The sequence below is a fragment of the Aulostomus chinensis genome, chromosome 24 (genome assembly GCF_037954235.1).
Source record: "Aulostomus chinensis isolate RoL2024-O1b breed Wild chromosome 24, RoL_Achi_v1.0, whole genome shotgun sequence".
Taxonomy (NCBI): domain Eukaryota; kingdom Metazoa; phylum Chordata; class Actinopteri; order Syngnathiformes; family Aulostomidae; genus Aulostomus; species Aulostomus chinensis.
In genome coordinates this window covers 17,599,503-17,620,588 of record NC_141343.1, presented here as the reverse complement: position 1 = coordinate 17,620,588, position 21,086 = coordinate 17,599,503, and the positions used below count along the sequence as shown (strand labels likewise).

The following is a 21,086-nucleotide window of genomic DNA, read 5'->3' as shown; positions in this document are numbered from 1 at the left end:
TTTCCGGTTCCTGGTCGATGATGTGATTGGAGGCTCGTCCGCGGTGATCAACCCGCCGCGGGAGGAAACAGCAGCGGTGGGCGGGGATATGAGGAAGGGGCGTGGCTTCCATCCAGTGACACAGAGGCACTCGGTTCGGCTGTACGGAAAAAGCCACGGCGACAAGAACCGAGCTGCGGACGTACTCGAACCCTAGACCCGCATCTCCAGACGGTAGGTGTTCGTTTTCTGCGCGGGCGGACATAAACCAGCTGTTGTCCTAAGAGGAACCGAGGACGCGGGGGACCGGCGGGACTAGACATGGCCCACGTAGGCAACGGCACGAGCGCGGAAGACGAGGTGAGACACGGTTCCGTCCCAGAGACCCGCTGAATGACGTCGCCTCCATATTTATGTTAATAGAGACACGGAGTCATGTGACTGCTAGTGACCTTCACGACGCCGCATCACGAATCCGGAGGAAATCTGAACGAAACCGCGTGAAAACCGTCCGAGGACCTGCCGGTTCTGACCGTCGGGGTTCCGTCTGCTGCTGGTTCCTGGCTCCTGAGGTTTTGTCTGTTAGTTATTCAGCCCAAACTGCGGGATCCAGGAGGGGGTCTTTGTCGACTTGTACCTGCTGTTGCGTTCAGGAAAGTTGGATATTTGAACTTCGCTGTGAGTAGAGACGGTTCTAGAGGAGCAGCTGTCCTGGCGGATTCAGGGGACCCAGAGAGCCTCCGAGTCCTCGAGAGGGTTTACGGTACATGGGGGGATTTTAGGGGTTGTCCATTTGGATGGTTTTCGACTTAGACTGGTTCAGTTCAGGGCCAAATACAGACCTGCCGAGGGGCGTGTCCCTGTCATGGCCCGGGCGTTTGTTCCCTTGAGACCAGACTGCCCACAAACCTCTACATCTGTGACCCAGACCACAGACCACCAGGTGGTTTCAAGGGTCCTGCAGTTGAGGCTCCCATTACAGAGTCTACAATCCTACAATTCTACAATTCTACAACTCTACAATTTCATTTAGCAGACGCTTTTGTCCAAAGCGACGTACAACACAAGCAAGAATTTAGACTTAATTAAGGAAAAACCCATAGTAGCGCAAAAGTGCTTCAGTTGTGATTTGGTCACAGGTACTGCCATCTAGTGGCAGAAGAAGTGTCGCCCCCCCCCCTTGTTTTTTTTTTGTTTTTGTTTTGACAAACATACAACATGACACAACCCAGTTAGTGCTACATGGTCACTGAGTGCTGGGTCTTGGACCCTCTGACTGATTCTACCCCAAAGAGGAGCAGAGTCAGGTTCAGTGCCTCGGTGCTCTCTGAACAATTGAGTCTTCAATTGTCTCTTAAAAGTAGAAAGGGACTCAGCAGAACACACAGAGTTCGGTAGTTGGTTCCACCATTTGGGAACAACAGAAGAGAAGAGTCTGGCTAGAGATTTGGAGCAGCGCTGGGCTGGAAGCACCAGGCGTCTTTGGCATGCAGAGCGTAGTGGGCGAGAAGGAGAGTAGACCTGGATCAGGGATTCCAGGTAGGCTGGAGCCGTTCTTGTGTGAGTCCGGTCCCTGGAGGGTCTGGGTAGTTGTTGAAAGATCCTGGTGTTGTAGAGTCGGAGGGGTTCTGTTGTAGACCGACTCTGCCAGTTACCGTCAAGTCTTTCATTGTGTATTTGAACGTGATGTGATGGGGCTGATGGGAAATGTAGTCTTTGTTTTGGTGGTTTCGTGGTGGTTCTGGTTGTGTGTCCTGAAGGGGTTCATGATGGGTGTTTTCCGACCGGAGGTAATTGGGTTGGTTTTTGGGGGGGGGGGTCTCCCCTCCCAACAGGTCTTTGAATGTGTTTGTGGCTCAGGGGGGATTTAAGTGTCCTGGATCTGGTAAAGAACTAGATAGTCAGCCAGTTTGGGGGTCAAGTCCTTTTACTGCTGTAGAACCTGAGACTTCCCAGGACTTGGGCCTCCATGGGGTCCAGAAAGGTTTGAGGGGTCCATGGGGAGAAGTGGGGATGGTGAGGTTTGCGGTTTAGTCTGGGGCTGGCGGTTCAGCCGTCCTGCATCACGTCTCGCCGGCCGGTCTCCTGACCCACCTCACAGACGCTCCTCTGTCCGCCTCATCTCATTAGCCGGGAATTCAGCTGACTCGGGAATGTGGGACAAACCTCGGAAGGTGATTGTCCAATCCGAGGGGCAGCAAACAATCTGTGGTCAATCCTCCAGGGGTTGACCTTTGACCTCTGTGTTGTAACTGCCATCGAGTTGTTTCTCTTTCAGAATTCAGGAATGTAAATAAGATACGAGCTCCTCCGAGACGTTCCAGGACGCGTCCATTCCAGTGTTCTAGATCCTGGTCTCTGGTGGTGTGTAACAGGGTTCAGTTCTAGATCCTGATCTCTGGTGGTGTGTAACAGGGTTCAGTTCTAGATCCTGGTCTCTGGTGGTGTGTAACAGGCGAGGCAAGGCAAGGCAATTTTCTTTGTAGCCTGTTTCCACCACCAGTTTGTCTCCCGGCTTCATGGCATCATAACAACATCCTCTGCCCTCAGAGCCTCACATCGACTGAGGAGAAACTCCATAGAAAACCTTTAACAGGGAAAAATGGGAGAAACCTCAGGGTGAGGAGGGGAGGAGGATCCCTCACCAGGAGGGACAGACGTGCAGGAGATGTTGGTACAGACAAGAAAACAGTTTATAACACAGAATGGAGGAAACATGGAAATGTTAATAACAGCTGAAGAAGGAAGCTTCTGGAAGGGGAGGCAGGGAGAGCAAGCCAGCTTGATGGGGGACTGGATGGTAGACTGGTTCATGGGAGGGGAGGCAGGGAGAGCAAGCCAGCTTGATGGGGGACTGGATGGTAGACTGGTTCATGGAAGGGGAGGCAGGGAGAGCAAGCCAGCTTGATGGGGGACTGGATGGTAGACTGGTTCATGGAAGGGGAGGCAGGGAGAGCAAGCCAGCTTGATGGGGGACTGGATGGTAGACTGGTTCATGGGAGGGGAGGCAGGGAGAGCAAGCCAGCTTGATGGGGGACTGGATGGTAGACTGGTTCATGGGAGGGGAGGCAGGGAGAGCAAGCCAGCTTGATGGGGGACTGGATGGTAGACTGGTTCATGGGAGGGGAGGCAGGGAGAGCAAGCCAGCTTGATGGGGGACTGGATGGTAGACTGGTTCATGGAAGGGGAGCGCAGGCCAGTGTAACAGTAGGGAATAAGAGAGGGGGGGGGGGGCGATGCAGGCGGCGGTTGGGGCTCTGGTGGATCTGTGGAAACACAGAGAGACTGAGAGACACCAAGGCCAAACTACAAAGTGCAACAAGTAGTGGTAATGACAGTTCCAAAAATGTGCAGGGAGGAGAGGAGGAGAGAGGGGGAGAGGAGAGGAGAGGAGAGGAGGGGAGGGGAGGGCTCCATGTAACCTGATGTGTCCCCCAGCAGTCTCAGCCTGTAGCAGCATAGCTATCAATGGTTCAGAGCTACCTGAACCAGTCCTGACTGAAGGCTCTGTCATAGAGGAAGGTCTTAAGCCTGGACTTAAACGTAGTTAAAGTGTCTGCCTCTCTGACCCATGGAGAGATGCTGGTTCCACAGTAGAGGAACCGGTACCTGAAGGCTCTACCTCCCAGTCTGTTTTTATTGATACTGGGAGTCACTGAAAGACCTGCATTCTGGGAGCGGAGTGTTCTGGTGGGACAGTAGGGACTAATGAGCTCTTTCAGAGAGGATGGAGCTTCATCATTGAGAGCCTTATAAGTTAGCAGAAGGATTTTGAAGTGGATTCTAGATCCTACAGGAAGGAGAGAAGCTAAAGTGGAGAGATGTGTTCTCTCTTCTTAACTCCTGTCAGAACCCTGGCTGCAGCATTCTGGACCAGCTGGAGACTCTTTAGAGAGTATTTAGGACATCCTGACAGGAGAGAGTTGCAGTGGTCCAGCCTAGAGGTGATAAATGCATGCACCAGTTTTTCAGCATCACTCTGGGAAAGGATGTTCCTAATCTTAGTGATACTGCAGGTGGAAGAAGGCGGTCCTGGTCACATGCTTTATGTGGGAGCTGAAGGAAAGGTCCTGGTCAAAAATGACCCCAAGGTTCCTTGCAGTTGTACTCGAAGTTAGGGTGATGCCATCTAGAGTAGTGATCTGGTTAGAGAGGTGTCCCTGAGGGGTTCAGGTCCAAACATGATGACCTCAGTTTTATCTGAATTTAGCATTAAGAAGTTAGAGGACATCCAGGATTTAATGTCTTTCAGGCAGTCTAGCAGATTAGTAAGCTGGCTTGTGTCGTCTGGCTCCATCGACCAGTAAAGTTGTGTGTCGTCTGCATAACAGTGAAAGTTGATCGAGTGCTTCCGGATTATGTCACCTAATGGGAGCATGTAAAGAGGGAAGAGAATCGGTCCTAAAACTGAACCCTGTGGTCCACCATATGTAACTCTGCTGTACTCTGAATGGTCATTATTAACATGAACAAACTGAAACCTGTCAGATAAGTAGGACTTAAACCATTTTAGGGCAGGTCCTTAATCCCAATTTCATGGTCTAGTCTCTGTAGCAGGATGCTGTGGTCGATGGTGTCAAATGCAGCACTGAGGTCCAAAAGGACAGAGACGAGACCTCTGTCTGAAGCTGTAAGAAGATCAGTAGAGACTCTGACCAGTGCTGTTTCAGTGCTATGGTGTTCCCTGAATCCAGACTGGAAGGCTTCAAAGAGCTCGTTGCTGTGCAGATGTTCATGTAGCTGCTCCAGGACAACCTTCTCAAGGATCTTGGAGATGTAGGGAGGTTGGATATCGGCCTATAGTTGGCTAACACATCTGGGTCAAGAGAAGGTTTTTTAGTAAAGGGTTGATGACAGCCACCTTAAAGGCCTGTGGCTCATAACCTGTGACTAAGGAAAGATTAATTTGATTTAATATAGAAGTGTTGACTAGAGGGAAGGCATCCTTAAGGAGGCTTGTTGGGATGGGATCCAGCAGACAAGTGGCTGACTTGGAGGAACCGACTGCAGAAGTTAATTCTGACAGGTCGATGGGGAGAAGCTGTCCAAGTGAGCACCAAGTCTGGAAGGTGCTTCTATGGGGACTGTAGTCTGTCCTCCATTACTGGCAATCTTCGTTCTAATATTCACAATCTTTTCAGTAAAGAAAGAAAGGAAGTCGTTACTGCTGAGAGTTGGGGGATGCATGGCTCAACAGCACTATGGTTCTTGGTGAGCCTGCCCACGGTGCTGAAGAGGAACCTGGGGTTGTTCTTATTCTTTTCTATCAGGGACGAGTAGTAAGCGCTTCTAGCATTACGGAGTTCTTTTTTATATATTAATAAACTCTCCTTCCAGGCTTGGTGGACTTCCTCGTGCTGGCTGGAATGTGTCTTCCTTTCCAGTTGTCTGGTCTTCTGTTTTAAGGCACGCAGCTCTGGGCTGTACCAGGGAACTATTCTTTTCTGGTTGATAACCTTCTTCTTCAGGGGAGCTACGGCATCAAGTGTCCCAAGGAGTGCTGCTGCAGTGCTGTCCACAAGATAGTCCACCTGGGTGGGGTGGAATCAGCATAACTGCCCATTATATCACTACAAGGTGTGGCAGCAAGCTCTGCTGGAATAAGCTCCTAAATCTAGAAACAGCAGTGTCAGATAGACTTCTACTGAAGCGGGACTTTTTCCCAGGTAGGATATAATTTGTTAAAGTAAATTCAAATGTAATTAAGGAGTGATCAGACAAGACGGGGTTCTGAGGAAGAACTATGATGCGGTCAGCTTCTATTCCATAAGTGAGCACTAAATCAAGGATGTGATTAAAAGTGTGAGTGGGTTTGTTTACCCTCTGACAGAAGCCAACAGAATCAAGAAGCGACTTAAACGCAGTGGCCAGAGAATCATCATTGACGTCCACATGGATGTTAAAGTCACCCACTAGAATGACTTTGTCTGAGTTCAATGCCAAGTTAGACAGAAAGTCAGGGAGTTCTTCTAAGAACTCAGAATAAGGTGCAGGAGGACGGTACACCCCAGCAAGTAAGAGTGGTTTCTCTGCTTTCCAGTCTGGGAGGGAGAAGCTGACAGTCAGGCTCTCAAATGAGTTAATGAACAATTAGGTGGAGGGTTAATGAGCAAATTTGACTGATAGATTGCAGCTCCTCCTCCTCTGCCAGTGGTGCGAGGTACATGGTAGTGAATGTAACCAGGAGGGGAAAATTCATTTAAACTAACACACTCATCTTGCTGCTCCCAGCAGGGTTCAGTTCTAGATCCTGGTCTCTGGTGGTGTGTAACAGGGTTCAGTTCTAGATCCTGGTCTCTGGTGGTGTGTAACAGGGTTCAGTTCTAGATCCTGGTCTCTGGTGGTGTGTAACAGGGTTCAGTTCTAGATCCTGGTCTCTGGTGGTGTGTAACAGGGTTCAGTTCTAGATCCTGGTCTCTGGTGGTGTGTAACAGGGTTCAGTTCTAGATCCTGGTCTCTGGTGGTGTGTAACAGGGTTCAGTTCTAGATCCTGGTCTCTGGTGGTGTGTAACAGGGTTCAGTTCTAGATCCTGGTCTCTGGTGGTGTGTAACAGGGTTCAGTTCTAGATCCTGGTCTCTGGTGGTGTGTAACAGGGTTCAGTTCTAGATCCTGGTCTCTGGTGGTGTGTAACAGGGTTCAGTTCTAGATCCTGGTCTCTGGTGGTGTGTAACAGGATGCTGTGTGGCACTTGTGACTAATTGATTAGAAGCTGCTGTCACCAGAGACGCCTCGCTGATTTCTGACCCTCCTGCACTCAGCAGCGGTCTGGTGCGTGCGTGTGTGTCTGTGTGCGTGCGTGTGTGTCTGTGTGCGTGTGTGTCTGTGTCTGTGTGCGTGCCTGTGTGTCTGTGTGCGTGTGTGTCTGTGTGCATGCGTGTGTGTCTGTGTGCATGCGTGTGTGTCTGTGTGCATGCGTGTGTGTCTGTGTGCATGCGTGTGTGTCTGTGTGCGTGCGTGTGTGTCTGTGTACGTGTGTGTCTGTGTGCGTGTGTGTCTGTGTGCGTGCGTGTGTGTCTGTGTGCGTGTGTGTCTGTGTGCGTGCGTGTGTGTCTGTGTGCGTGTGTGTCTGTGCGTGCGTGCGTGTGTGTGTGCGTGCGTTTGTGTGTGCGTGCGTGTGTGTGTGTGCGTGCGTGTGTCTGTGTGCGTGCGTGCGTGTGTCTGTGTGTGTGTGTGCGCGTGTGTCTGTGTGCGTGCGTGCGTGTGTCTGTGTGTGTGTGTGTGCGTGCATGTGTCTGTGTGTGTGTGTGTGTGTGCGTGTGTCTGTGTGCGTGCGTGCGTGCGTGTGTCTGTGTGTGTGTGTGTGTGCGTGCATGTGTCTGTGTGTGTGTGTGTGCGTGTAGTGAAAGCCTGCTGTAGGTGACTTCACTTCCCGGTCGGTAACAACGGTTCCGTTCCGGTGCCCAAAGCCCTGCTCCCTCAAGAAATGTTCCTGTCTCTGGAAATGTTGGTTTTCTAAATTAATTCTTGTTCATTTTAAAAATGACGTTGATGTTTTTGTTGAACGAATTCTTCGGATTCCACAGATACCTGGGATTTATTCTAATACGCTGTAAAACACATGAATATCTATGCAGTATTATGTAATAACTCTAAACCATCTGTATAAGTACAAGTAAACAAGTAATACACATTCACCTTCTACACAGATGCAGAAGTGGGGCGGTTCTTTTGGGATCAGACTGAAGGTTCTGGATGTTGTGAGCAGCTTCTGCTCGTCTCTGCATCAAAGAACCTCAGCGACCTTTGACCTTGACAGGTGTTATGGGTCACCTCGTGCTGTGGTCGTCTCTCATGCGTCACTGCAGTTTAAGCGAATCACGAAGAATCTAAAGTTGCTGAAGGAATCAACCCGTCTGCGTCCGTGGCAGTTCTCCGGCGTCATGAGCAGCAAGCCTCGTAAGACTAAGGGTCACTTCCTCCCAGATGCAGCGGCGTTGACACTGTGTTAACATGATGGTAGGCGAATCCTGGTCCTGCAGGGTCGATGGCTGAGCCCTCAGGCCAAGTCACTGAGAGTGACTGCAGCTGGGCGTGGTTATGTAAGATGGCGGCGGCGGGCTGCTATTATTAGCCTGAACAGAGGCTCGGCAGAGACGAGGGACTGAAGCCATCCTGCCAGCTCTCAGCCCTGAGGCTGCACTTCCTGCAGCTACCACTAGAGGGCAGCTGCAGTCAAATTTAAGCCATCCCATGTAAGTTGTGAGTGTCCAAATGTGACCTACGGAGGCCTGGAGGGGCCACAAGTTGTCTTTCGCTCCTGTGGCCTCAAGTCAACGTAAATGAGGGGGAGAGTTGTGTCTTCTCAAATATAAGGTTCTTTTTCTTGGCCTCTCCAGGCCTCCGTGGTCATTCGCTCCGTCTCACAGCTTCTCCCTAAAACAGAACTGTCTGGAGCAGCGGTGCAGCAGCACAACCACAGACGCTGAGCGGCCTCTGAGGGAAGCAGCGAGTCTGAGGCGTTGGTGGGTCAACCTCAGGGCCGCCGCCACATCCAGGAACAACCTGAAAGAGCTCGCCACCACTGCTGTGTTTGTGCAGCCTCCACCGAGGAGGTCATGTGGTTGGTGCAGTTTGTCTGTCGGCAACTTGACCAAACATTGTGGAGGGGTGGAGCAATGGCGGAGGAAGAACCAGTTCCTTTTTGGGCAGGGAGGGTTTGATGTTGCAAAAAAATGTCATTTTTAAAAATTGATCTTGATGGCGTGCGCCTGGCGTGAAGACAAGTATGAACACACGTGTGTTTGTGTTCTAGGACTCCTTTGAAGATGCCTACGACCGGATCCCAGTGTGAGTGTGCACACACACACACACACACACACACACACACACTTGTGTGTCACTTCTTGTGCTGATTAACGTCCATGTTGCTATGTTGCTTCAGGGCGTGTCACATGGACCTGCAGACCGCCATCCAGGAAACCCAGTGTGCCCTCAATCTGGTCCTCAACAACAAGTTCTCTGAAGCACTGGACCTCCTCAAACCATGGTAACCATGACAACACAACCTTGGCTTTACTAAGAACAATACCAGTGTGCGTCTTTGTAGCTGGTACTGTGTGTGTGTGTGTGTGTGTGTGTGTGTGTGTGTGTGTGTGTGTGTACAGGTGGCGTGATAGCATGTACCACGCGCTGGGTTACAGCAGCATCTTGGTGATGCAGGCAACCATGACCTTCGAGCACCGAGACATCCAGGCTGCCATGGCAACCATCAAAGAGGCATTACACACCTGCCAGAGGTCAGACAGCAGGAATATGGACTCAAATGTTTCTGTTTCCCATCAACACAAATGACAACAGGAAGTAAGAACGTGGTGCTTCCACCGGAGTGCGCTGACACTGACACCGCCACTAACTAACCCTGCAACTCTGCAGGTTCAGGAAGAAGAACTCCATGGTGGGATCTCTGTCCAGCCTGATCAGCAAGCAGTCCAACCTACAAGAAGGTACGTCCACAGGCCCTGCCCCCACATCACTTGACTGACAGCAGAAGCAGGAAGTAAGATGTTTTTTTCTCTGTTTTCAGAGGAGATGCATGCTGAGCTTTGCTACGCCGAGTGTTTACTTCAGAAAGCTACATTGACATTTGTGCAGGTACAGTGACATCACCATGACATCATCATGCTCTCGAGAAGATTTCTAGCAGGGCAACTTTGTACAGAAAGTGAGAATGGCCATGTTTGTAGTTCCATGTCCATCCAGCCATTGTCTTCCGCTTATTCCTATTAAGGGTCGTGGGGGGGGGGGGGGCTATCCCAGCAGCTATGGGCGAGAAGCGGGTTTCACCTGGACAGGTCACCAGTCCATGGCAGGGCCAACACATAGAGACAGACAACCATTGGCTCTCCCAGCCACGCCTACGGTCAATTTAGAGTCTGGATTAACCTGGTCCCTCTTGATGTCTTTGGACTGTGGAGGAAGCTGGAGTACCAGAGAGAACCCAGCAGGAACAGGGAGAACATGGAGACTCACCCAGAAAGACCCCGTGCTGCAGCCGGGGCTCCACCCACAACCTTCTTGATGGGGGCCACAGGGAGGACCACTGCTCCACCGCGCCACCCTAACTGTATTTCAAATGTTGCTAACTGATGCTAACATGCTGGCTGTAAGCTAACTGGATCCATCTTTTCATGCAGGATGAGAACATGATCAGTTTTATTAAAGGAGGCATCAAGATCCGAACCAGCTACCAAATCTACAAGTGAGTCATTTGATTTGATCTCATATTTGGTGATGATGTATTGAGCGGCTCAGCCTCAAGTCAATGTGAATCTAACTCATAAGGTCATGTCACTTCCTGTTTGCCATGTTTTATTCAGGGATTGTCAGAATGTGCTGAATGTCACTGAAGACCTGGCCAGTCAGTCTGATTCATTCAGACAGTTTGAGGGCGGAGTCAAGCTGGGCATTGGCTCCTTCAACCTGGTGGGTTTATCTGCAGCAAATGCTAACTGACGACATATGACATCAACAACTGAAAGGAGAAAATACTGAGAGTTCCCTTTGTAATCTCCCTGAGTCAGTGGCGCCATGTTAGCTTGTTCTGGTCTACAGTTCAAATCTGAGACATGTTGATTTTGCAAGATCTAAAAGCATTGGACGCATTGATTGTCAACTTTAAGACAAACTCAATCTAAAGTCACTCACATCGCAGAAGCTGCAGTTGTTGACCAAAGTAAATTTGAAGAAAACTCACCATTTATTTCCCTTTGACAACAGACCAAATGTATGTCCTCGGTGTGTGAAGGTCCAAACATTTATTTTTGTGGCAGACAGACAATTACATGATGCAGCATAGCAAACGCGTATTGATAACTGATAGTGATTGAATCATTCATCCTCTTCTCGTGTAAATGTGTTTTCGGTCTTCCAGATGTTGTCCCTTCTCCCTCAGAGGATTTTGAGGTTGTTGGAGTTCATCGGATTCTCAGGAAACCGGGTAAGAAAGACCTCACAAGACGACAAGGTTTCCTCGGTTACTGAATCTGTTTCTGTGATTAGATCTTTTTATTTTGGTAACTGCTGTCAGTTTTATAAAGTTTTTGTCGCGCTGTGCATTCCGGCAGCATCTAACTGCTGAGTAGCAGCTGCACCCTCAGAAAGCTGTGAACCTCTTGCAGGGGTTCGGGTTGTCTCAGCTGAGGGACGGAGCGTCCAGTTACGGTTTGCGGTCCATCCTCTGCGCTTTGACTCTGCTCTTCTACCACACATACGTATCACTGATACTCGGTAGGGACTTACTCATATTCCCCAACAGTGACTGGCTTTGTGTTCCAGGAAGTGAACAGGTATTAAATGCTGCTGGACTTAATTGATCATTTGCCTCATTAGGAACCGGAGAGGGAAACCTGGTGGAGGCTGAAGCTCTGCTGGAACCGTACCAACAGAAATATCCTAAAGTAAGTTAGCAGAGCAGAATTTAGCCATTCCAGATGCCATTGGCTTGTTTTTGCTGGGGCGTTGTCCACAGGCTTCCATCATTCAGTCTTCTTATAGTTGAAGTAAACACCAGACCGAACATAAACAGAAGGAGGAACTTTGCAAACAGATCCAAGATTCCCACAGGAAATGAGACATGGCGTTAGTCTGATTCACAAAGACACTGACCGATCGTTTGGATTTCAATATCTAATGTTGTGCATGACCAGTCCCACTGGTGGAAGGCATCTGTTAGGGTAGAAATGCTTCACTAAAAAGTGCTTCTGTTTGATGTGCCTTCAGGGCTCCATCATTCTCTTCTACTCCGCTCGCATTGCCACGCTGCGGGGAAACTTCGAAAAGGTCTGGCATCCATTTGGTTTACAGTTTTGGATCCACCTGGCATTGCTTGGTGCTAGATCCCTCAGTTCTAACAGGAACCCTAAAAAGCAGACATACTGAGTTGCTGATGGTGTTGTTTCTGTCCTGTATGCTCCAGGCCCAGGCCCGCTACGAGGAGTGCATCAATAGCCAGCAGGAGTGGAAGCAGATCCACCACCTGTGCTACTGGGAGCTGATGTGGACTCACTCGTACCAGCAGGACTGGCAGCAGGCGTACTGCTACGCTGACCTACTGTGTAGAGAGAGCCGCTGGTCCAAGGTAGAGCCCTGGTCCAGATCCCAGTCAAGCACATCTGGAGCTTCTTATACAGGCGGCGATAGCAACATGAAACCAACATTGTAGCCTGACACAACAAAAATCCAACATTCCCAGTCCAACTTGCTGGAGTTGATTGAAACCAAACTCCTTTCAGAAACTAGCATTTTAGAAGTTGCTTGCTTGTTGTCCTGTGGAAGGATGTAACAAATCCTGAACGATGATGTCATTTCAGCTGATCTTTGATCCGCCTATTGTACTTAAATCACAGCAAAATTGATGCTTCTGCCGCCATTCTGACTGGAGATGCCGATGTTGCCTCACATCAGTTTGGCGCCACAGTGCCACCCCTGACATGGGTTCATGGCAGTGACAGTTATGTCCCTCCCGATCGCTGTCGGAGGTTGATTACAGCTGATCCACTTGCAGAGTTACAGATTTGATTCGTGTTTCTGGGAGAGGAGCCAGCGGGCCACAGCCGTGCAGTTCCGAAGTTGAATATTATTGCTCAGAAATCTACCACCGTCCCTCTGCAGGCCATCTATGTGTACCAGAAGGCCGCCATCCTCAGTATGATGACAGAGGAGGAGGTCAAGAAGACTGGCGAGGACGTCACCGAGCTCTTCAGGTCAGTTTGGCACCACCTGTTGTTACCTGCTGCTGGCGGTTTGAGCCGATATCTCAGAGTAGGAGAGGTCTGGTAGCCAGGGACAGTTTTAAAAAGTGAGGACACGGTTGGAAGGTCTGACCATTTTAACAATTTGGTTTTGTTGAGAAGGTTTTGTCTTTGGAAAGTAGGGATACTTGTAATTTTACAAAATAAGACCATGTCTTTTTTATTTTCGAATAGCAGAACATTTTAGAATTATTTGGAAGTGTTAACATGAGAACGTGGTTCCTGTTCCAGTCTTCAGGGTTGACTCGAGGGTCAGGGGTCCGGGTTTGTTGTTTAGACTTGAATGAATGAAGGTCAAAAGCACGGAGGGCCAAATGTGCGTTGGTGGTTGCAGGCAGGTGGAGGGGCTGAAGCAGCGCCTGGCGGGGAAATCCATTCCAACTGAAAAATTTGCAGTGAGGAAGTCGAGACGCTACAAAGCCACTCGCCCCATCCCCCTGGTGGTCCCGGCTCTGGTAACCCAACTCAAACACTCACACGTGGAGGCGGCTGTTAGAACCGAGTAACACATGATGGTTTCTGTGTGTAGGAGATGATGTACGTCTGGAACGGTTTCACCATCGTAGGCAAGAGAGCTGACTTTACCGAGTCGCTGCTGGTTACCATAGAGACGGCTGAGGAGCAGCTTCGCAATGACTCCAGTGAGACAGTGACGTCTTTGTACGTGTGTCCTGTTCCGTCTCTGAACATCCCTGTCTGACCGGTCTTGTCCTCGTCCCTCAGACCCGTCAGAGTTCCACCCAGACGACAGCTGTCTGGTCCAGATGCTGAAGGGTTTGTGTCTGAAGCACCTGGGCAGGTTGCTGCAGGCTGAGCTCTGCTTCACTCAGGTGTTGTCCAGGTAATGCTAAACCTCAGTCACGCCCACCGACGCTGATTGTATGTGGACGTTAATGCTGGTGCGTGTGTTTGCAGTGAAGCTCGCATCAGGTACGACCACTACCTGATCCCCTTCACGCTCTACGAGTTAGGTCTGCTGTATAAACAACAGGGCGACGCCACCAAGGCCCTCGCTTACATCGAAAATGCCAAGTAATTTCTTTTTACACACTTGCCGCAAACTACCTCTGAATACCAATACGTCTGCAGTACACACTCCTGTACGTAGTAAACTGTAGTATGTGCTTTCCCCACACCATGTTCTGATATACTTCATGTTTGCGTTCTTTCATACATGGTCATTACATTTTGCATTTCTACATCCTTGCATGTACCTTCACCCATCTTCATGTACCTTCACCCATCTTCATGTACCTTCACCCATCTTCATGTACCTTCACCCATCTTCATGTACCTTCATCCATCTTCATGTACCGTCATCCATCTGCATGTACCTTCACCCATCTTCATGTACCTTCACCCATCTTCATGTACCTTCATCCATCTGCATGTACCTTCACCCATCTTCATGTACCTTCACCCATCTTCATGTACCTTCATCCATCTGCATGTACCTTCACCCATCTTCATGTACCTTCACCCATCTGCATGTACCTTCACCCATCTTCATGTACCTTCACCCATCTGCATGTACCTTCACCCATCTTCATGTACCTTCACCCATCTGCATGTACCTTCACCCATCTTCATGTACCTTCACCCATCTGCATGTACCTTCACCCATCTTCATGTACCTTCATCCATCTGCATGTACCTTCACCCATCTTCATGTACCTTCACCCATCTTCATGTACCTTCACCCATCTGCATGTACCTTCACCCATCTTCATGTACCTTCACCCATCTTCATGTACCTTCATCCATCTGCATGTACCTTCACCCATCTGCATGTACCTTCAACCATCTGCATGTACCTTCATCCATCTTCATGTACCTTCAACCATCTTCATGTACCTTCAACCATCTGCATGTACCTTCATCCATCTGCATGTACCTTCATCCATCTTCATGTACCTTCATCCATCTTCATGTACCTTCACCCATCTTCATGTACCTTCACCCATCTGCATGTACCTTCATCCATCTGCATGTACCTTCACCCATCTTCATGTACCTTCAACCATCTTCATGTACCTTCATCCATCTTCATGTACCTTCACCCATCTGCATGTACCTTCATCCATCTGCATGTACCTTCATCCATCTTCATGTACCTTCACCCATCTGCATGTACCTTCACCCATCTTCATGTACCTTCACCCATCTTCATGTACCTTCACCCATCTTCATGTACCTTCATCCATCTTCATGTACCTTCATCCATCTGCATGTACCTTCACCCATCTTCATGTACCTTCACCCATCTTCATGTACCTTCATCCATCTGCATGTACCTTCACCCATCTTCATGTACCTTCACCCATCTTCATGTACCTTCATCCATCTGCATGTACCTTCACCCATCTTCATGTACCTTCACCCATCTGCATGTACCTTCACCCATCTTCATGTACCTTCACCCATCTTCATGTACCTTCACCCATCTTCATGTACCTTCACCCATCTGCATGTACCTTCACCCATCTTCATGTACCTTCACCCATCTTCATGTACCTTCATCCATCTGCATGTACCTTCACCCATCTTCATGTACCTTCACCCATCTTCATGTACCTTCACCCATCTTCATGTACCTTCACCCATCTGCATGTACCTTCATCCATCTGCATGTACCTTCACCCATCTTCATGTACCTTCAACCATCTGCATGTACCTTCATCCATCTTCATGTACCTTCACCCATCTGCATGTACCTTCATCCATCTTCATGTACCTTCATCCATCTGCATGTACCTTCACCCATCTGCATGTACCTTCATCCATCTGCATGTACCTTCACCCATCTTCATGTACCTTCAACCATCTGCATGTACCTTCATCCATCTGCATGTACCTTCACCCATCTGCATGTACCTTCATCCATCTTCATGTACCTTCATCCATCTGCATGTACCTTCACCCATCTGCATGTACCTTCAACCATCTGCATGTACCTTCATCCATCTTCATGTACCTTCAACCATCTTCATGTACCTTCAACCATCTGCATGTACCTTCACCCATCTGCATGTACCTTCACCCATCTGCATGTACCTTCACCCATCTTCATGTACCTTCAACCATCTGCATGTACCTTCACCCATCTTCATGTACCTTCACCCATCTGCATGTACCTTCACCCATCTGCATGTACCTTCATCCATCTTCATGTACCTTCATCCATCTGCATGTACCTTCACCCATCTGCATGTACCTTCACCCATCTTCATGTACCTTCACCCATCTTCATGTACCTTCATCCATCTTCATGTACCTTCACCCATCTTCATGTACCTTCAACCATCTGCATGTACCTTCAACCATCTGCATGTACCTTCATCCATCTTCATGTACCTTCAACCATCTGCATGTACCTTCAACCATCTTCATGTACCTTCAACCATCTGCATGTACCTTCATCCATCTGCATGTACCTTCAACCATCTGCATGTACCTTCATCCATCTTCATGTACCTTCAACCATCTTCATGTACCTTCATCCATCTTCATGTACCTTCATCCATCTTCATGTACCTTCATCCATCTTCATGTACCTTCACCCATCTTCATGTACCTTCACCCATCTGCATGTACCTTCACCCATCTGCATGTACCTTCACCCATCTTCATGTACCTTCAACCATCTTCATGTACCTTCACCCATCTGCATGTACCTTCACCCATCTTCATGTACCTTCAACCATCTGCATGTACCTTCACCCATCTTCATGTACCTTCAACCATCTTCATGTACCTTCAACCATCTTCATGTACCTTCACCCATCTGCATGTACCTTCAACCATCTTCATGTACCTTCACCCATCTTCATGTACCTTCAACCAACTTCATGTACCTTCATCCATCTTCATGTACCTTCATCCATCTTCATGTACCTTCAACCATCTTCATGTACCTTCATCCATCTTCATGTACCTTCAACCAACTTCATGTACCTTCATCCATCTTCATGTACCTTCAACCATCTTCATGTACCTTCATCCATCTTCATGTACCTTCAACCATCTTCATGTACCTTCATCCATCTGGGTCAGGGTGAACTACAAGGACTACTCCATGGAGTCAAGGCTGCACTTCAGGATCCACGCCGCCCTCAACAGCCTCAAAGGTTCTCCGGCAGGAACACCATAGAAACTCCGAAGAAGGCAGCTGGAGGTACACCGTGGTACTGCAAGGGGCTGAGAAGTTGTAACCAGCAACCTCTTATTTTATTTTTTGTCCTTGCTTTTGTGTTTGTGTGTATTTAAAGAAGATATAAATGCTCCTTTCGTGGGATTCCTGTCAGCATTGGCCAGCAGAATGGAGATCTTATTGCTGGGCGCTGAGCAGTTGAATTAAGTGTTACTGTACTCAGTAAAAGGCGTTTTACCACGACAGGACGCCGTCTCCGGGACATCTTTCACAGTGGACATAAGTCTCTTCTGTTAAGTGTTTGAGCAACTCACGAGTTCAGATTTTATACCAACTTACATTCAAGTAGGAAGTGTTCATTTTTTTGTCTCAACAACCCGTTACCACAACAAAAAATGAACATGTACATCTTCTGATGGTGAATATTTAAAGGTAATACATGAAAACTTCAGTCATCGGTTGATCGCTATCTCAGACTTGCTCAAGTAGAACATCAGCACGTTGAGGGTGGCAGAAACAATGAAGCAATATCGTGTCGAGGTTCATTGTCTGACATGTATTTATTTAATTATTCTGCCTGTGTTAATGTTAATGATGTTTCCATATTTTATCTTGATTTGACGCTGTACATATTCATTGTTTGTTGTGGTAGTTTATTTGAGGAATAGCAGTCGTGACTGAGATCAATTAGCAAACAAACTCCTGCACACAACTTGACACAGCACATGCAGGTGTGTGTTCAGCGGTTCTGCCTGTTTTCAGTGGGATGCTGAGTGGCTTCTCCTTGTTTTTTGTATTTTAGGAAGCTCTCGATTGGACCGTGAAATTGGGCACGAAAACATTCATAGTTGCATTGAAACTGACACATTTCTATCAAGCGAAACCTCATTTGAGATGACCAAATAATTAAAATCATTAATACCAAGGGGTTGCAGCTGGAGGATGTTGATGTGAAGATTCCTTCTTTGTTGTTACTTTGCCTTTTTGAATTCAGATGAATCACATCACATGTGCACACGCAACCATAGCCTTGTCACCAAATGTGGCTTAGCACCCCCCACGCGCGCACACACAATCACACACACACACTCACATGCACACACATACATAAACACACTCACAAGCACACACACACACCTTCCTAACTTGCACATCTACAGCAATATGCACATTCAAAGAAGAACTGCTGTAAACGCACACATTTTGCAGCAATAGAGAACAATTTGTGCTGTTTGGAAGTCAGTGAACGCTCAGTGTGTCCATGTTTGTAGTTCAATAGAGTTGTTTTTGTTTTCAGAAGAGACAGGTAGCAACTTTATTGTTCCATTGATGACATTACTAATTAGTTTTGGGGTTCCTCAGGGTTTAGTTCTTGATCTTTTATTGTTCAAATCTGTTTAAAACATCTAAAAATTAAACCTTATAGACAAATTCTGACATATTTTCTACTAATACAATAACTGTGGTCAGCGTATTAGCAAACAGTTGCTATTTTGACACCAAGCTGGTAGGACTCAACATTATCATGCGAAGTCGTGTTTCTGCCCATGGCGAACGCCGCTCCTGTATTAAATCTCTTGTAGATCTGCTGTTGTTCCCTTACAACTCATGTTCAGAATATCTGGCGCTTTACTAGCAAACTAACATGTTGTAAATTGATGTTATAGAAACTCTCAGCTAATTCGTTTTTAAAATTTCAGTTTTCAATATTCTGATGTCAAAGTTGAAGAGTCACTTTATAACTGAAAACCACAGAGTGATCGCCATCTTTCCAGATCTGCTGAGCTTTGATGCTAAAATTCACTGACGTGTCACTGTCGTTGATATTATTGAGGTCTTGAGAAATCCACAGCTAAAAGGTCTGACTGCTAAAGAGCTAGATAGCTAAAAGAGTCAAGTGCAAATATCTCTGCAGTGTAATGACATGTGGGATGTTGGAGGCTAAAAGAAAATCAGAATGAAGGTTTCAGTGAAACAAATGGCCATGAAATAATCATTCTCATAACCACAATTGTAGCATGAGCACTGACTTCATCTTGCCTGTCCAGTTGACAAAGGGGGAGGCCTTAGACTTATCATGATAGAAGTCGCTAACAGTTGCTAACCTGCTAGCCTATGGCTGAGTGGCTCTGGGTGAGCCGAGGAAGACGGCACCTGCTTTTCCTCGTATGCATCAGTGTTGTGTTATGACTTATGAAGAGCAGCATTTTTGTACATTTATGTCCTTATGAATACAGATAAGCACAACATTCACTGTTGATGTAAACATGAAAGTGTTTGAAGAATTAAAAAAGATAATGAACATATTTACGATTCATTAACACCAAGAAAGATATGTGTTGTACGAGGTAGAGACAGAAAAACCGACTGCAAATACACTTCATATTAAGATAAACACATCAGAATAACAGCCACAACTTGTAGAGATAACTTTTTTAATATTATTGCTTCCATTTGAAAAGTGTTTGGGCGAACAGTGATGCTAACGAATGTATCAACCTATAGACCAAATGACACGTGTGTGTGTGTTTCTGTTCATGTTGACATTGTAGTGCCTGCTCGTGTGTATTTTTTGTGATCTGAAACCTAAGAAAAATTGAATAAGTTTGACATGGCAACAGTTTAAAAAAAAAGATTAATTTTAAGAGGAAGCCCTCTACCAGGGTTGTGGTGATCAAAAATAGCTAACGGCTAAAGCTAGAAACCTGCCAGCAGAGACTGCTTGTAAGAACAAAATGTTTCAGTTGAAACAAATTTACTAAAAACTAGCTGGCTCTCAAAAGACATCAGATACAACGCAAAAATTGAAAATATTTCAGGACCTCTCTCCTCTGTCGTGCCAGTAACGTCTGCGTAGTCGTGACTGGGTGGAGTCATGATGTCATGGTTCCCTCATCCCGAGCAGTTGGTGTACAACAAACCAGCCAGTTCGTACCTTCTAAAACAGATAATCATGGTTGTAGAATTGCATGAAGTAAAAAATTAAAACCAATTTACTCTGAAAAATGAATGCTTCAACATGCAGTGGCATTAGAATGACATAAAAAGGCAGAAAATCGTATTTTATGGGTAACTTCATGCCCCGGCCATCTATCCTCTCTGTCACAAATGCATGTTGATGCTAGTGCTGTCATATTGCCTTAAGCTAACATTGATTATGCTAGCATTGTCTCGCTACATAATGCTAATGCTAACGTGCTGTTTTTTGAGTTACTGAACTAATGTTAGCCGTTGGAAACCTCGGAAGGCACCAACTGTTGGTGTTGCTTTACTACCTTGTCCACCTTCATCAAAATAAAGAAAAAATCCAAATGATCTTAAGTTAAACCAAGCTGATCGGCCAAAATCACAAATACCCTTCATTTTGTACAAAGCAGGATGACAACTAAAATTGTATATGAAGATATAGTTGTTTTTTGCTTCCGTTTGGAAGGTGTTGATGATTCTGGAAACGGCTTTAAAACCCAACTGGACGATTGAGTTAGTTTGGGTCTCTGAATGTTTTAAAGGTGAGAGAGGAGCTGATGATGTTTCTGGTGTCTTTATTGTTTTCATTAAACAACCTGATACATCTCCTGAAGGTAAATGTTTTCCACTCGTGTCCATGCCTGTGCCTCTGTATGTGTTACTGCATGGTATTTTATTTTAGGTGAATCTTTTGCTTTATGTGCTTTATGTTGAGAAGCCAACGTTCCGGGCTTCACGGTTGAGGGTGGTGTCCACTTGATGCAATAAAACGAAGGAGGAGTTGGGCGTTTTTGTGTCAAAGTTTATTTCTTAATTCATGACTCACAGGAGAATTTGAAGCATTTTTAAAGCACAAATCAGATTTACAATCAGTTAATCAAAGCAACAGAAATGAAGACGAGATCAGTACAAGGAGATGATGTCAAATTGAACACAGTTCTCATTTTTAAGAGAATAATGTCGGTCTTGTGAACAGATTCAAGATGACGATGTCACATCGTTCTGTTAGTTAACGGTTAGCAAAACAACAAACCTTACTTTGATGTTATTTCTTTGTTATTGCTTTTTTACAAGCAGCCGTTAGCATGAGCTAACTGTTAGCTTTTAGCTAAAGACCAACATTACTTTATCTGCAACACTGTCTCATGCTACTGACAGTAATATGTGTTATTTGGATCAAAACTAACAATGTAAAGCAGTCGTATCACGTCTCAACTACACTGCAGCTGGAATGTCGTAT

At 47.0% G+C, this 21,086-nt stretch overlaps 1 protein-coding gene across 1 annotated transcript; it reads left to right on the top strand.

Moving 5' to 3' along the window:
- The first annotated feature begins 118 nt into the window (after window positions 1-118).
- Window positions 119-20,632, top strand: ttc39b (tetratricopeptide repeat domain 39B). The gene is made up of 19 exons (XM_086197250.1): window positions 119-339; window positions 8,733-8,767; window positions 8,862-8,966; window positions 9,085-9,216; window positions 9,353-9,423; window positions 9,504-9,571; window positions 10,114-10,178; window positions 10,297-10,402; window positions 10,851-10,916; window positions 11,098-11,206; window positions 11,309-11,376; window positions 11,699-11,758; window positions 11,895-12,056; window positions 12,590-12,681; window positions 13,064-13,184; window positions 13,259-13,370; window positions 13,453-13,570; window positions 13,645-13,761; window positions 16,783-20,632. Exons 1-19 carry the CDS (start codon window positions 301-303, stop codon window positions 16,877-16,879), a joined length of 1,743 nt encoding a protein of 580 aa, XP_086053376.1. The 5' UTR covers window positions 119-300; the 3' UTR covers window positions 16,880-20,632.
- The last annotated feature ends 454 nt before the right edge of the window (window positions 20,633-21,086 follow it).